The sequence below is a fragment of the Manis pentadactyla genome, chromosome 13 (genome assembly GCF_030020395.1).
Source record: "Manis pentadactyla isolate mManPen7 chromosome 13, mManPen7.hap1, whole genome shotgun sequence".
Lineage (NCBI taxonomy): Eukaryota > Metazoa > Chordata > Mammalia > Pholidota > Manidae > Manis > Manis pentadactyla.
This window is the reverse complement of record NC_080031.1, coordinates 55,973,912-55,992,387: the sequence shown is the minus strand read 5'-3', so window position 1 is coordinate 55,992,387 and position 18,476 is coordinate 55,973,912. Positions and strand designations below refer to the sequence as shown.

The window sequence follows — 18,476 nt, the reverse complement described above, 5'->3', positions numbered from 1 at the left end:
TAAGAAAGGTGCACCATCCCGTCAGAACTAGCAGCTCTCTAATCAAACTGAACAGAAGGGCTAGTCTTTGAGGCATAGTCCAATTTCAGATATTTTAGTCTGCGTAATTGGAAACAACTGGTACCAAAAATACATGGACGCTGATAAGGAGTGTGTGTGTGTGTGTGTGTGTGTGTGTGTGCTAGAAGATGTTGTTTTCAGTTTTGAAAATATAAAGTTAAGAAGACAATAATATAGTGAGCTGAATTAGATAACTAAATCAGAGATAGAGAAAGTAAGTCCTCTTCTTGGAGAGACAGGTAGATCTGAGAATGGACAGGCTTATCTTAAAAAAGAGAAAAGCAGAGATATATACAATAAGCAGAAGCCAAAATGGAAATACAGGATAAGGGAAGTGATAGTATTCTGGAGACTTATCAGCATAGGCAGTCTATCACAAGAGGCAAAGAAATAAAACAAACATCATGGATAGATGCTTAGATATAGATTTAAAGTGGATATAAAAATAAAGATGGTATAGGTATAGCTATAGATATGGATATAGACATGAACAAAGACCCAAGTTAACTTAAAGATGGGCCCATGTTATACCTCTTATAATAGTGTAATTAATGTTCTCTGCTACTTACGGAAATGTCGTTTGTGGACAATACATTTTTAAGTTCCCCTTTGAGAGGGATAGACTTACACCCATACAGATAGGTATGATTAAAGTTATCTGTATGCTTGCATGTTTATAAAATACAGTGTATATGTAGGTATTTATTCTGTGTCAAATAATTATTTTCTATAAATTCTTCTCATCAATGTATTCTAAAATGAATATTGACTCATTCTGTTAGTGCTACAATTAATGTAAACATGGTCTATGACATAAGACCCTGCCAAGTGCCCCTTTCACCTCTGTGTTCCTCAATCTGTAGATCATGGGGTTTAGCATTGGGATGATAACTCCGTAGAGCATGGCGATGAGTCTGTCCCTGTCTGGGGAGTGGTCACTTGAAGAGGGACGAATGTAGGTGAAGATAGCTGTGCCATAGAACAAACAGACCACCAGGAGGCGGGAGGCACATGTGGACAAGGCTTTCTGCTTCCCTTCCACAGACTGAATCTTTAGGATGGTGGATATGATGTAAATGTAAGAGATGATGGTAATTAGGAAGGCACTGATTGCCAAGATACCTCCTACGATGAAAACAAGCATTTCTGCCATGTAGGTGGATGAGCAGGAGAGAGCCACCAGTTGGGTGATGTCACAATAGTACTGGTTAACACGCTTGGACTTGCAGAAATACAGTTGGAAGGTGGACACTGTGTGGAGGAGGGAATTGAGAAACCCTGTAGCCCAGGTCCCAGCTGCTAGCTGTGCACAGTGACCCTTTGTCATGATGAGGGTGTAATGGAGGGGGAAGCAGATGGCCACATACCGGTCATAAGCCATTACAGTGAGAAGGAAGACCTCAGTCCCCGTCAGGGCCACCGGGAAATAAAGCTGCAAAGCACAGCCCAGGAAGGAAATGCTGTGATTCCCAGTCAGGAGGTTGTCCAGCATCTTGGGGATGATAGCTGATGGGCACAATATGTCTAAGAGGGACAGATTGTCCAGAAAGTAATACGTGGGTGTGCACAGCTTCTTCTCTGTCCCGATGGCCAAGAGAATGGCCCCGTTTCCCACCAAGGTGATCTGGTAGGTGATGACAAAGACCACAAAGAGAGGATAGTGCACCTCGGGGAGGTCAGAGAGCCCGGCGGGAATAAAGTGAGTCACGGGGGTGAGATTGTAGTTGTCCATCTCCTCTCTCCACTGTTGTCTCTCTGGAGGGAAGGAAGTCAACAAGCACAGGTTAGAGAAAAAACAAGGGAACTATTCACTAGAAATTTGTAAAACACTGTGTGTGGTTGGTGATGAATATGTTAGCCTTATTTAATTAAAGATTCCAATTATTATAACTGTTGTTAAAATCATCTTCTGATTTCACGCTGTTTCTTTCAATATTCATCTTCAGATCCTCTCACTAAGGAAGCCCTCTGAGACCCTGAGAAGACGTTTAACAATTCACCTTCTCAGTAAAAATCATTGTGGACCTTTCCCCACTGTTTGGAATTTCACAATTCAGTGAGAGCTATCTGTGTTTTCATCACACCTACTTGGTCATTTACTTATTTTGCTTTGTGGTATCTCAGTGTGTATAATTTTATGCACTGTCTCAATTCTAAGCACCTCTAAGGCAGAAGCTATGTATTTTCCAAGGTATGTAATTTTTTTGCAATATACTTTTTATACAATATTATGTTCATATTAGATGTATAACAAAGTGAGTCAATAATTACACACAATACAAGGTGCTTGCCAGAGTAAATGTAGATCCCCCTGTTACCCCAATATTGCTGTATTATTGGTCATATTCTCTATATTGCACTTCTATTCCTATAAATAGTTCATTTTATAATTTGAGGTTTGTAACTTTGTATCCCCTTCACCTTTTTCAGTCCCCCTCTTACCCCCTGATTTCACTTATATGTACATCAAAAAGGCCACAAACAATAATAAATAAATATTGGTATATATTTTAATAGCTGGTAGCAATGAGCAGACATATAAAAAAGAATAATTACCAAAGTTTTTTGTGTGGACAAGAATGAATAGTGTGTCTCCTGCTTACACAAAATGTATTGGTGAGAATAAATATGGAAATATTTTTATAAATTAGAATCCTATTCATTGAAGTATGAATTTTAATGTGTTGTCTAGAATGACTGTGTTTTTAAAAATTTTAATTATCTTATAAAATATAAACTAAGAAAACAAATAGACTCATAAACACAGAGAACAGATTGCTGCTTACCACTGGCGATGCAGATGTAAATATGTGTAGGATGAGACATACAAACTTTTAATATTAATATAATTTAATCAGAGAGATGGAGGCACGGCACAGGCAGTAGAGTGCACAATACTGTCATATAATTCCGTGGGGACACAGGAGCTGCGCTCACCGTGGTGAACATTTGGTCATGGGTACAATTTTTGGGTCACTTGGGTGTTCCTGTGAAACCAACATAATATTGAATCTCATCAATATTTCTTTAAAAAATTAAGAAATCAAATAAAACTAGGTTAGTAGTGTCTAAATGTGAGTGGAACTAGAAAAAAATATATTCACATAATATTCAAATCCCATTGTCCTTAAAACAAATGTCAACATATGTGTAATTATTCAAGGATATATGAAGGTACAAAATTTTATATGATTGAAGCCCTTGTTCTTACTAAGACAATTTAATTTTTGAATTACATTTCTATTTACAATAATTTTAACTGAAGGTCTAAAAATCATTACTTCTATATATGCTTCTGTCACTTTGAAAACTATATTTTTTAAATACCACATGTGCATAATAGGAAAACAGTTAAGATGATTATAAAATAAAATATAAACATTTTCAGTGGTTCAACCTCCATACTTATTTTATCTACTGGAAATTATTAACAATATATTTGGTAAAATTAAATGTATAATATAAATGATACAAATTATCTGTAAAGATTTATTCGTAGAGATGAATCAAATTATTATCAATCGTTTTTTGTAATGCAGAATTTCTTTATATCCTTCCTTCTTTTCTTTTCCTTTCTATTCTTTCTCGGTATCTTCCCTTCTCATTGCCTTTCTGCCAGCCTGTCTGTCTGTCTTTTGAAAACTGCAGAAATTATTCTGGATGTCAATCTTTTAAATAATTTTACTATTTCTTATATATTACATAAAACTAATAAAATCTTGAATAGCTACCTGAGGGCTACTGCTCCTTAGACTTACTTAGTTCAAATATAGTTTGTGTACACTTTATATTGTTTTCAGTGTACAACATAGTGATCTGACAATGATATCCTTTGCTAAATTCTCACCATGAAAAATGTAGATACTATTTGTAGATACTATACAAGTATTCCACAATACCATTTATTATATTCCATATACTTTACTCTCATCCCATGGCTAATTTATTTTATAATTGGAAGCCTGCACCTCTGTGTCTCCTTGACCCACTCTGACCACATTCCCATCCCTCTTCCCCATGTGATATTTAATAAGAATCTCTGATGTTATTGTGGGATGATTTTACTCTTCCTTCACATATCCAAGATCTGTACCATGCTTCCGAGAAAATAGAAAGTATTTTCATGATATTAAAGTTATGAAATTTAGGAAAGAAAATTATTATACTAATAGCAATGTACTTGGATATAATTATTCAATCAGTGGGTGTTTAGTGACTGAATTAGAAAGTGTGAAACAAAAAACATCTACCCTGTCAGTTCACAAAGATCAAGGCTCTACAGAAGCAAAATTTCAGTTTTCTACATCTTTATATATTCAGTTTAAGAAAATGTTGTAGTAACTTTATAAAATTTGAAAAGGTACTATTACAAGAGAAATAAATATCTTGAGGCATTAAATATTAAATTGGCCAAAATTAGCTCTCTAATGGATACTATCCAGAGAACAGCTTTCTTAATTACATACCTTACCCCTTTGCCTGTGTTTAAAATGAAATGAACCTCATCTGAAGCTCTGTTCTTTTATCAAATATTTACTTCTTGGATCCACTATATGGAGAAAAAGTAAATTAGTTAATCAAGCAAAACTAATCTCTGATAAATCTTGAAGTTTTTAAGATAGTTAAAATATCATTTCTTTAGTATAGTAATATCAAATAAAATTACATTAAAAATTATGAACAGGAAGGTGTTTCTTATTAAGGCTCTATTGATAAAGAAGAAATGCATATCCTTCCTCTTTAACCCAGTGGATTGATAAGTAATCATTTAAAGCAGTCAAAAATGTCCTGAATTTCATCACTCTTCCTGCTTTGTTGAATCCTTACTGCCTGTTAGGTGTCATGGACCAATATTTTCGGGGACACACATTCAGGTCTTTGGGTCAGAGAAATCCGTTTGATGCAGCAGAACTTCACAGCCAGAGGATCTGGATACACACTTGCGTGTGGATGCACAATTTCTAGGGCTGAAATTAAATAATTACAAGCATTTATTTACACACACACTGTAATAGTAGAAATTCCACAACCTTTATCTTCCCTGTTTAGTATTAAATTTTAACTAATTTATCCAAGGTATGCATGTTAATACCATACTAACATCTTGACCAATATCAAATTATTGATTTTAGCTTAAAAAGCACAGAATTTACTTCACACTTTCATTGCCTTTTCAGAGAGCTCATTCCCAATAAAAACATTCAACAGAGGGAAAGTAAAATAATCTGCCTAAAAGAAAAGAGGAACCAAAGCTAAAGCAAACTCCTCACTCACATACAGTGTGAATATTGCAACTTATTTTATAGTTTATAGTACCCATGTTTTTCTTAGAAAAAAACAATAATTCCTCTACGGAGAATATTATTGGCTTCTTCATAAATGTAAATTGTTACCACCCTAATAATTGGCACTTAGAATATTCTAATAATAAGCACTTACTTATTTTATACTTATTCAATTTAACGTAAATTGAAAGAAAGCTAAATTACAGAAGAGTAAAATTTTGTTTGTTGTAACTGTCTAGGTAAAATTTAACAAAGGATATTCAAGAATTGAATTGCAAGATAAAAGTAAATAGTTAAATAATGTTATGACATTTTTTCTGTAATCAGCTAAATCATTCTTTCAAAATATAATTATACCATCCACTTGTGAAAATTTGTATTTGTCATGCTAGACAAGTAAACTTTAACACAACCTTTACTCATTATCACATATATTTATATCATTAGGACTATCCAAATGGAGTTTTGTTACAACCCTTCAGGTCAAATTGAGTGCAACTTCAAACTTATTTCAACCTGTAAAGTATAATACTTAAGTTGTTTTCTATCAGAATAATGATTTAATGTAAAACTAATTTATATTCACTTAAAAATACATGTGTGCAGGTGATACAATGTATGTGTGCAGGTGATACAATGTATATTTGCATTAAGTGAGTTTGGGTGAAGGGAGTATAAATGTCCTACGGCAAAATGGTGTATTATGCCATTCCAATTTTTCTATAACTGTGTAACTGTTCAAGATAAAACATTAGGAAGAAATAAAACATGAACATAAAAATTACACTGACAAAAATGTGTTTCACAATCCAGCCCCTTGCCCCCATTCCTATTCGATCTCCCTGTGATTGTAAAATTCTAACTTTACCCTGTATTTTCATCTGGAAACATGCTATTTCCATTTACCCCAAGTAATTCAGCTAAATGGGCATCCTATGTTAACAATTTTTCTTTTATTTTAAATTTCTCTACTGATACATTAGAAGATTTGTAGTCTTTTTTATGTTTTTATGGCTTCTACTGTACTTTATGAAATAGATTTTATCTTCAATTGCTTTTTCTGTTACCTTCACCTTTTACAACTTCAGACAATAGAAATGGGTACCCTATTATAATCAGGAACTGCCTATATATTTTCCCTGCTATCCTCTCAAATCCTTTTTTTCTCTTCTTTGTTGGAAGTTGCTTAACTAATGCATTCGTTGGAAACCATAACTTTGAATCAAAACACACCCATAAAAAATGTGGCTGAAGCAAAATTAGAGATTTTCTTTCACAGTAAAGAAATGGGTGAGATTCCACCATCAAACATGACCAGGCACCTGGGCTCCTGTAGGTTTCTCCTCAGCATTCTAAGCCCGTGGCTCTAATTCTCAGGAATCAAAGCAAGCCTGGCAGCTGCATCCATCCCTGCATCCATCCACTGTAGCTCCAAACATTTGCAATCAGTGGACGGCAGCCCCAGTCGTTGCATCCGGGTCCTGGCACCTGCAAGGAGGGAAGGGCATGTGAGTTGCACTGAGACCCTTGGAAGAATGCTTTGTGGAAGCAGTTCTAAAAATTTCTAATTAATCTATATTTGAAAAGGTTGTGTTATCTGGACACCTTCAGATGTCAAGGAGTCCTGGACATATGGTTTTCATTTGAGTCAAATCTTTGTAAAGCGACCAGCAGTGTCAAGACCTGCATATATTCTAAGTTCTTACTCATATACTTATACTAATAAATTAGCATGCTCTCTATATACATACATATGCTTATACATATATATTTAATTTTCAACTGTATATACTCATATCCAGGCAGAAGTATTTGATTAACCATCAGGCTTATGTAACACATTACAATCTCCTTTAGTCTGACTTTTCATTTGTTAGTTTAGTAAATTATGAGTTGTCCACTAATATTTACTCTCTTTTTAATGATGGGCTTATGGTTGGAGAGGTAGAATTATCTATGCAAACCTCATCAGCAAAAAAGACATCCAGAATAATGGGTACAAGTTCCATTATCTTGTATTTAGATGGTCAATCTTATAAAAAGTTCAAGTTGATGCAATATAGCAAATTTGATATGTGTATATTCCATGTCATAATAGTAAACAAGGTAGGAAATTGAACACTACATTCTTATCTGTAATATGTTAATATTTGTATATTGTCAAAATAATTGCTTTTATGCATCTATGGTTTAACATTTCATTGTTCATAAATAGTTCCTTATGTATGATTATATATTCAACTCTTAGTTTTTTGGACCTGTTTCTCTGAATTTCTCCCTCAATGAATGGAACATTAAAGTTACAATTCTTGTTTAAGAAATAATAACATTTTCATTATTAAAATTACTATTAAAATAAAAGTACATAAAAAGAGTATGGAAACATAAGCTCATGCTGCTTGTTTCACTCAGCACAATTCTTTTGGATTTCATACAAATTATTGCACATATTGTAGTAAATTTTTATTGCCAAGCAGTAACTTTTTATATATGTATCTTTGAAGAACATTTGTATTATTTCCTGATTTTGATGATTTCAAATAAATGGCTATTAATTGATATTGTATGCAAATTGGTATATATAATTTTATACTTCTCCAAAAAACCTAGGGCTATGATTTCCGGGTCATGAGTATATGTTTACTGTATTAGAAACTGACCACATTTTTCAGATCAGTTACAGCATTTTACATTGCCACCAGCAGTGCATGAGAGATTCAGTTGTTCATCCTCACACCCATTTGATATGGTCACTATGTTGTATTTTACTGCTGGTTTCATATGTAACCTTGATTTGCATTTCCATGTCTATTGATCCTGAACATCTTCTTTTCCTTACTTACCATTTATCACATCAGTGAAGTGACTATCCATTTTTTAATTGTGTCATTTAGTTTATACGGGAATACTGGGTGATTTCTTTCTAATTTATTTTTATTAAACTATAGCAGAAATAAAATAAAATATTATATTGGTTTCAATTATGCAATACAATGATTCTACAGTTAAACCCATTATTCAAACCTCATCCCAACTAGTACGCTTACTATGTGTCAACATAGGAAGATATTAAAGAAACACTGTATTCTGCATACTGCACTTCCAACTTGTGATCAACTTATGATTGAGATTTTGGGCCTATTTATCTGCCTCACCCACACTACCCACCCACACTAACCTCTCCCTCATGGTAACTTCCAGACCTCTCTTGGTGTCTATAAATCTACTTTTATTTTAATTTTGATTTCTTTTTTTTTTCAATTCCATACATACGTGATATCATATGGTATTTCCCTTTATCCAACTGGTTTATTTCATATAGCATAATACATTCTGGGTCCATCCATGTGGTTGCAAATGGCAGGATTTCTTTCTTTTATATGGATGAATAATATTCCATTGTGTATACGTACCACCTCTTCTTTATTCATTAATCTGGTTGTGGATGCTTAACTTAGATTGCTTCCATATACTGGCTATTGTAAACAACACAGAAATAAACACAGGGATGCACATATCATTATGAAACAGGGATTTTGAATTCTTTTCATAAATACCTGGAAGTGGACTTACTGGGTCATATGAAATTTCTATTTTTAGTTGCTTAGGACTTTCCATATTTCTTTCCATAGTGTCTGCATCAATTTGCATTCCCACCAGCAGTGCAGGAAGGCTCGCTTTTCCCCACATCCTCCCCAATGTTTATTTCCTGTCTTTTAGATAGTGGCCACTCTAACTGGCTTGAGGTTAGAGCTCCTGTACTTTGGTTTGCATTTTCCTGGTGACTGACAGTGTGCCAATAACCATCAGGAATGAAAATAAAATGAAACATTCCCAGATAAAGGAAATTATTCATGAGAAGACTTATTGTAAAACAATTGTAAAATTATTTCAAATTGGAAATTTTATCAAAAATAAATATGGATAATAGAAGAAATGAAGAGTGGCAGAAAAGCTAAAGAGATTATATTTGCTTGAGTTCTTTGAAATAAGGTTGTTGATAAAATTCAAGAGCTAAAGTCTCTTCTGTAGGTTTACAATGGTTTTATTATTAAAAACATAGAAAAACACAGAGAGGTAAGTAAAATGGCTTAGCTTTAGGTAAAATTCTACATTCAACTTAAAATGGAAAAATACTATTTCGAGGTTATCTGTGAAAAAATGAACGTATGTAATGCAAAGAAATATTACTTTTAGTTTTGTTATATCCTTATTGAAATATAATTGATATACAATATCATACTGATTTCAGATGTGCAACATAATGATTTAACACACACACACACATATATATGCACGTTAATGTATATACCTAATGTTTACCATGAAAAGTGTAGTTTTCTGTCAACAGACAACAGAATTAGAATACTGACTTTATTTCCAGTGCTTTATTTCCATTCTTGTGATGAATTTGTTTTATGATCAGAATGCTGTACCTTTTCATTCTCTTCACCGATTTTGGCAGTCTCCCCATCCCCCTGCTCATGACAATACAGACGGTTCTTTGTGTTCATTAGTCTATTTCTGTTTTGTTTGTTGTTTTCTGATTCCACATATAAGTTAACTCATGTGGTATTTGTCTTTTCCTATTTGACTTATTTAAATTGACATACTCTCTAGGTCCACCTATTTTACTGCAAATGACAATATTGATTTATTTTATATTGTTGAGTTGCACACATCCCTTATTTTCTTCTTACATTCATTTATCAAAGGACACATATTTCTTCCATATCTTGTTATTGTAAATTATGTCACAATAAGCATAGTAGTACATATGTAATTTTGAATTAGTGGTAGGAATATTCTGAAAATTCTTCCTCAAATTTCTGTGTCTATCACTGAAACCTGTGAATATGATGAGACGTCAATTCCATGACATTGTGATCTTATATGGCACAACTGACCATAAGATGAGAAAATTACCCTGCATTATCTATGTATTTTCAAAGGAATTTCATGATAACTTAAAATAAGAGAACTTTATTTTACTAGTAGCAGAAGAATAAGTCAAAAGTATGTGAAATATGAGAATTATGACAACATATTGCTCTCTTTGAATACAAAAATCCCACAAAGAAAGTACCATAAAAGTTAACATACAATAGCTATGAGAAGTATAGGCACAAAAGTCCTCAACAATGAGCAAATCATATCCACCAGCATACAGAAGGTGACAAATATCATTTACATGAAAACAACTACATTTAATATCAGACTTATTGCAGAAAGACTAAATAATAGATGAATACCTAAATACTAGAATAAGGAACAAGATAAGGATGTCAAGCCCTAAGAACCACATTTAACAGTGTGTAGTATATGTCCTAGCAATTTAATATTAGAACTGTAAACAAAACCATAGAATTATAAAGAAGAATATAAATGTGCCTGTTCTGAGATAATATGACTTTCAATGTAAAACAATCAAGAGAAATATGCACCAAAATTCCCTCCTAGAATTAGTGTCAGTTTAGTAAAGTCACAGGACATAGGTTTTAAACATGAAAGTGCATCACATTTCTCCTTGGTAGCAATAAGAACTTGGTAGGCAAACAATACAGTTGACAGTAACTCCAAAGCTAATTATGTAAATAGGTTCAGGATCAGTATGATGGGAACCTCCAAATATCAGTGAAAGATATGAAACAATTAATTAAACAGAAAGATATACCATGTTAATGGACTGTAAGAAAACACAATAAAGATTTTATTTCTTATCCTATTAATCTATGCTTTTCTCATAGTTACAGTCAATTCACAACTGGATTTTTATACATCTAGACAAACTGACAGTAATGCTTATGTGGACTGGACAGAGAAACTCTAATATATGAAATAATTCAAAAAATAAAAAGTTTGGATGTATCAGTCTATCCAATTTCAGACTTACTATGAGGATACAATTAAAACTTTGGGGTATTAGTGAATGGATAGAGAAATAGGTCACTGGACACATGTACATAGTCCAGAAAAAGATCCATGCACATGTGGTCATTTGTTCATTGAGAAAGATACTATAAAGCAATTTAGTGGAGACTCGTTACCAAATTAATTGAGAAAAGAAATCATAAAATTATAACACTCTATAAAGAAAGCACAAATAAAATTTTAACTACCTGATTACAGGGAACGCCTAAAATGACACCAAAGAAAAATGATAAAATGACTGAAAAAACATACTTTATCAAAATTAAAATTCAATGATCTAACAACAGCAAAGGCACAATCCAAGAAAGTAGTAGTTGTAAGCACAACTTTATTAAAATTTAAACATCTGCTCTCCAAAAGACAATGTCAAGATAATGAGAAGACAAGCCATGAATTAGGAGAAAATATTTTCAAAAGACATAGCTGACAAAGGACTGTTCCCTAAAACTACAAAGCACACTTACCACTGAGGAAAAAGTAAACACACCACCAGTGACAAAATAGTTCAAACATTGGTTTTAAGTATACAACATAATATTTGACAATTATATACATTATTAAATCCTCATCTAACTAGTGCAGTTATTATCTATCAATGTAGAAAGATACTATAAAACCATTGACAATATTCTTTATGTTGGTTAAGCAATATTTTTCAGGGGCATTCTTTGATTCATGGGTATTATTATTTTCAAATAATGCAATAATCAAGCAAATGCTAGCAATGGAGAGGAAAAGTGGATTTGAAAGGATGTAGAAAGAAATATATAGGGATTTTCTGGTTATAACCCAGTATCCACTTCTGTTTCCCAAAGGCCTAACAGGTAACCTAAAAAACTAAATGAAGTTAAAATCTATTTAATAACTTTAATAGAAAAAATTTAAAGATCTAAAAAGAGGTTTCAAATTAATGTGTGAATAAATAAATTTAAAAAATGAAAAATGGCTCACATAGATGCCCATATGGATCTATATTTGGTATAATCAGAAGTAGAGTGTTTCTCAGTGAAAACAGTGGGTAAAGCAGAGTTTCACAGCCATGGGAAAGACTGAGTGGAAATGTGGGCACGGAGATGCAGTGTGAAATTCATTTTTCTCAATGTCTTTTGTAGGTTCATGTTTAAATTTTTCCTAATATTTTATTTTGAACATTTATCCAATTACAGAAAATTGGAATGGTATAATGGACATCTATATACACTTCACCTGAACTCACTAAATGCACATATATTGCTTGATCTACATGTATCTATTCTTAAAATTCATAGATATAAATTTTTTACATTAATCCATCATTCTGGTAGAAAAATAGTCAGCAATTATAGGTGGAAATAAGTTTGTAATTGCACTCAATTTGAGCCTGAAGGATTGTAACGACACCTTTCATGTGCATAGTCTAAACAGTAGAAACATGTGTAATAATGCATAAAAATTGTAGTAAAGTTTACCTAACAATGAAAAATGCAAATTTTTATAAGTCTATGGTATAATTATAATTTGGAAGAATGATTTAGATGATTACAGAAAAAAAAGGATTATTTTACTCTTTATTTTTATATTGAAATTCAATTCTTGAACATCCTTTGATAAATCTAACCCTACATTACAACAAACAAAATTTTCACTCCTGTAGAGTTCAGCTTTTTAAAATTTACATTAACTTGACCAAACTTGAAATAAGTTCCTATTATTATTAATAAATTCTTCCCATTAGGTTGGTAGTAATTTATAAAGAAGACGAGTATTCTCTCTGGAGACCTCATTATTATTTTTACTCCCTAAGGGAAATATGGCTATAATATCAACTTTAGAATAAATTACAACATTCATCCAATATATACATGAGATTTCAGTTTGAATTTTGATGTTTCCTTTTATTGATTAGACTATTTCACTTTTTTTTAATGCTTTATGTCGGTAGTGAGTACTATGAAACTGAAAAGACAATACAGGTGTCTTAATTTCTGGACTTTTTAAGCTAAGATAAATAAGTAGGTGTTTGTAAAGATGTTAATATGGTATAAAAATATATACATTTCAGAAATAGTTAACATTGACTATCAAATGGGTAAGACAAAAGGAATAATAAAAAATTTTGGATAGTTGATGTATAAATTAATGCCTGAAATTCTCTAACTAGAGCCCTAAATATTGTGCATGCCCAGTCAGGTATGTATCCAAAATCCTGTTTATAAAATTCTGCTGTGTCAAATGAATTCTTCTGAACCACAGATGTGAATGTATGTTCCCTAGAAAACTAGTCCATGAGACCTAACAGACAGGAAAAATGTTACAAATCAAAAAGAGATATTAAATTTATAATAAATCAATAATAACAGAAAGACATTTTGATTACATTATAAGCAATCAATCCACTGAGTTTTTCAAAAGGAAGAATATAAAAATCTTTAGAAATATAGATTTAGTAAGAACATCCTCCTATTTTTAAAGCAATTTAATATGTAATTATCTGTTATATTGACAAAATAATTATAAAACTTTTATTATCTTATGGTCCAAGACTAATCAGTGATTAATTTTGCTTCATTAATTAATGTTCTTTTTCTCTCAATAGCAGATCCTTGAAGTAACTATTTACTAAAGGAAAAGGCTTCTTATATGTTCCATTCAGATTTGACCACATGCAAATTGGTAAGTTATGTACGTACAAGAGCTTGTTTTATGGATAATTTCCAAGAGGACCATAATCTTTGCCATATATACCTTGCTATAACTCTCCTTATGTTGGACTGTTTATGAAAATAAAAAGCAACTGATTTTAACATGTATTCTTCATATACATATATGAATACAGTTCCACCAATTAGTCTCACAGAGAAGGTGAGTAATTACTCTTCATAAGGATTTCTCTGAGTCTTTATTATATTTGCTATCACTTGGCTTAATAAGGAGCGTTATAGAACTTCTTTAATGCATTATTAAGAATACTATCACCCTTGTCTTTCTAATGAGGTGACAAACCTGTTTCATTATATTTGATTCACAAGAAAAGTGCTGTTAATGTGAACACAAGTTTTCTCCCCAAATGAACAAACTCTGCACATTTTATGCCAAGAACAGAAGTTTGATTTAAAATTAAGGCAACAAAGTACAAATTTTAGAGTAGTATATTATTTGAAATAATGCATATTGATTTTATAACCTGATGTAGAACTAACTTATGTATTTCTGAGAATGTTTCGGTTTATTTCTAATAATCCTTGTAAAACCAAGAGTCAAATTAATAAGTAGAGGTTTAAAGTAAAATGAGCATTTCATGTAGAACTTAATATTTAATGTATCAAGATATTAATTTTTCTTGTAATAGAAAGTACCTTGAAAAATTTCAAAACTTTCTAAAATATTTTCAGAAAATGAATTTGTAAAGATGTAGAGAAATGAAATTATATTGCTCTGTAGAACATTGACATTTGAGAATTTGTGAATTGACATGTAAATTGACAAGGTAGATTGTTTTTGTTTCAATCATTTTAATTCATTCACTAAAAACCTGCTGATTGAATAATAATATCCAAGCACTTTGTGGTTATTATAGTCATTTTCTTTTCTAAATTTCACAACTTTAACATCATGAAAATACATTTTCTTTCCCTCCCAAGCATGACACAGACCTGCTGTGGATTGAGGAAAGAATAAAGTCATCCCACAAGTAACATCAGAGTTCCTCTATTAAATATCACATGGGGAAGAGGGATGGGAGGGTGGTCAAAGTGGGTGAATGGGGTAAAGAGGTACAGGCTTCCAATTATAAAATAAATTAGCCACAGGGATAAAAGTACAGCACAGGGAATATAGTAAAAAATATTGTGGAATGTTTGTATGATACTACCTACAGATATTATCTACATTTATCATGGTGAGCATTTAGCAAAGCATGGAATTGTCAAAACACTATGTTAGACACAGAGACTAATATAACATTGTAGATTAACTATATTTCAATTAAACAAAGTTAAGGGGAAGTAGCCCTCAGGTAGATATACAATAGTTTAGGAGTCTTATAAGCTACATCAGATAGAGTAAGATTTTAAAAAGATTGCCAACCAAAATGAGTTCTGCAAGTTTCAAAAGACAGACAGACGGAAGGAAGGAAGGAAGGAAGGAAAAAAAGGAATAAAGAAAAGAGATACAAAGAAATGTTGCATTAGAGAAAGTTGGTAGAAAATGATTTCATTCTGTTTGTAAAAATAAATCATTATATATAATTTGTATTATTATACTATGCATTTTATCTGAGTAAATATATCATTAGCAATTTCCAGTAAATAAAATAAATGTGGAGGGGAACCATTGAAAATGAAGTTTGCATTTTATTATCTAATCATCTTCCTCTATCTCCGTCATCCATGTCTGATACTAAAAATCAAATGGTTTTCAATGGGACAGAACCATCCACAGAAGTATGGATTTTGAGACCTTCAGCTAGGTTGTTTCACAGTCTTGCATTTATGATTATGAGAACTTTTTAAATACATACAAAAGCAATTTAAAAATTAAAGGAGTTGATATGAACAAGAGCTTCGATCACCCATGATGTTTGTGGTCTCATATTTCCTTGAATACCACACATGTTGAAATGTTTGTTTTAAGGAGAGTGGGCATTGAGTGTCATATGAATATATTTGTATTTAGTTTCATTCACATTTAGACACTAGCAACCATTTTATTCCTCCTTTATTCCTAAAAAACTGTATTGAAATATAGATGATTAACAATATTATGTTGGTTTCAGAAAACAACAAAGTGATGCAACAATTGTATACGTTAAGAAATGCTCGTCACAGTAAGTGTAGTTAACACAGGTCACCATAAATATATTGCTGTATTATTAGTTATATTACCTATGCTGTATTTTCATCCCTGTGACTAAATTAGTTGAAGTCTGTGACTCTTTATCTTTTGCAACTATTTCACTTGCCTATCATGGTAACCAGCAGTCTATTTTCTGTTTATGAGTCTATTTCTGTTTGTTTTGTTTAATTTTATAGGCTATTTAAATTTATCAAACTATACTAATTCTGGAAAATATCTGTTAAAATTAATACTCAAATGATTAAAATTCTAAGTCATAAAAGCATTTTCAAATGTATTATTATGAACATATATATTTGTCTAATACTTTGTCTTATACTTATACTTTGTCTAAGCAGAGGACTCAACATTAATTCTTCTACACACACACAAATAAATATTCTTTTGTTACATGTCTATGTCTATTAGTTGCTAACAGTTATTAATATTAAATAAAATGTATTTATTTATTATTTAGTGGGGTTTGTGTTGTACATATAAGTGAAATCAGGAGGTGAGAAAATGGCAGAAATTGTGAAGGGGATAAAGAGGTAAAACTTCAAATTATAAAATGAATTAGTCATAGGAATGTAAGTACAAATAGAGAATATAACCTATAATATTGTAATATTGTGGTATGGTAACAGGGGATCTACACTTACTATGTGTCTGACTATTGAGTCACTCTGTTGTACAACTAAAGCCAATAAAATATTGTGAAAGAAGTATATTAGAAAATTATATACCTTGTAAAATACATAGCTTCTGCCTTTGAGGTACTTAAAATTAAGAAAGTGCATAAAATTATCATGCTGAGATACTACAAAGGAAAATAAGGTAAATGACCAACTAGGTGTGAAGAACACAGAAGTAGCTCTCACTGAATTGTGAAATCCAAATATTGGTGAAAGGCTCACAAGAATTTTTACTGAGAAGATGAATATTTAAACATTTCCCTAGGGTCTCAGAGGGCTGACTCATTGTAAAGAACTGAAGACGAGTATTCCAAAAACGACATGAAATGAGTAGGTGTTTTTAATAGTAGTTCTAATAGTGAGGATCTCTAATTAAAAATGGCTACCAAACATCATCAGCTATGCAAGAGTGATTTACCAAATTTTTAATCAATAGTCCCCTTGGCTTTTGTTTCCAACCCATTTTTTGCCTTCCTTCCCTCCAGAGACACTGCTGTAGAGAGAGGAGATGGATGGCTACAATCTCACCACCGTGAGTCACTTTGTCGTCGCGGGGCTCTCTGACCTCCCCGAGGTGCGCTACCCTCTCTTTATGGTCTTTGCCGTTACCTACCAGGTCACTTTGGTGGGAAATGGGGCCATTCTCTTGGCCATCGGGATGGAGAAAACGCTGCACACATCCATGTATTACTTTCTGGCTAATCTGTCCCTCTTAGACATATTCTGCCCATCAGCTACTGTCCCCAAGATGCTGGACAACCTCCTGACTGGGAATCACAGCATTTCCTTCCTGGGCTGTGCTTTGCAGCTTTATTTCCTGGTGGCCCTGGCGGGGACTGAAGTCTTCCTTCTCGCTGTCATGGCTTATGACCGGTACATGGCCATCTGCTTCCCCTCCGTTACACCCTCATCATGACCAAGGCTCGCTGTGCCCAGCTGGCAGCTGGGACCTGGGCAGCAGGGTTTCTCCATTTCCTCCTCCATACGGTGTCCACCTTCCACCTGTCTTTCTGCAAGTCCAATCGGGTTAAGCAGTACTACTGTGACATCCCCCAAGTGGTGGCCCTCTCCTGCTCATCCACCTACATGGCAGAAATGCTTGTTTTAGTGGCAGGAGGTGTCTCGGGAATTGGTGCCTTCCTAACCACCTTCATCTCTTACATTTACATCATATCCACCATCCTAAAGATCCAGTCGGTGGAAGGGAAGTGCAAAGCCTTCTCCACATGTGCCTCCCACCTCCTGGTGGTCTGTTTATTCTATGGTACAGCCATCTTCACCTATGTCCGTCCCTCTTCAAGTCACCACTCCCCAGACAGGGACAGACTCATCGCCATGCTCTATGGGGTTATCACCCCAATGCTAAACCCCATGATCTACAGCTTGAGGAGCACAGAGGTGAAAGGGGCACTCGGCAGGGTCTTATGTCACTGAGCATGTTTACAGTGAGTGTAAGAGTAAAAAATAATGACTCAATACTCATTTTAGAATAAATTTATAGGAAGAATTCATATAAAATAATTTTAATTGACACAGAATATACATATAAAGGCACATTGAAATTTATACAGATGCAAAGATAGTCATAAATTTCATCTGTTATTCTACATATGTATGTATGTATATGTCTATCTCAATCCAGTGGAAACTTAATGTATATCATCCCATAACAGGAATTTTCATGAGTAGCAGA

At 33.0% G+C, this 18,476-nt stretch overlaps 1 protein-coding gene and 1 pseudogene across 1 annotated transcript; one reads left to right on the top strand and one right to left on the bottom strand.

The window, feature by feature from the left end:
* Positions 1-850: 850 nt before the first annotated feature.
* On the bottom strand, positions 851-1,792 carry LOC118929543 (olfactory receptor 5V1-like). The gene has a single exon (XM_036919703.2). The coding sequence runs from the start codon at positions 1,790-1,792 to the stop codon at positions 851-853; it is 942 nt and encodes a 313-aa protein (XP_036775598.2).
* A 15,499-nt stretch (positions 1,793-17,291) lies between these two features.
* On the top strand, positions 17,292-18,217 carry LOC130680488 (olfactory receptor 5V1-like; annotated as a pseudogene).
* The last annotated feature ends 259 nt before the right edge of the window (positions 18,218-18,476 follow it).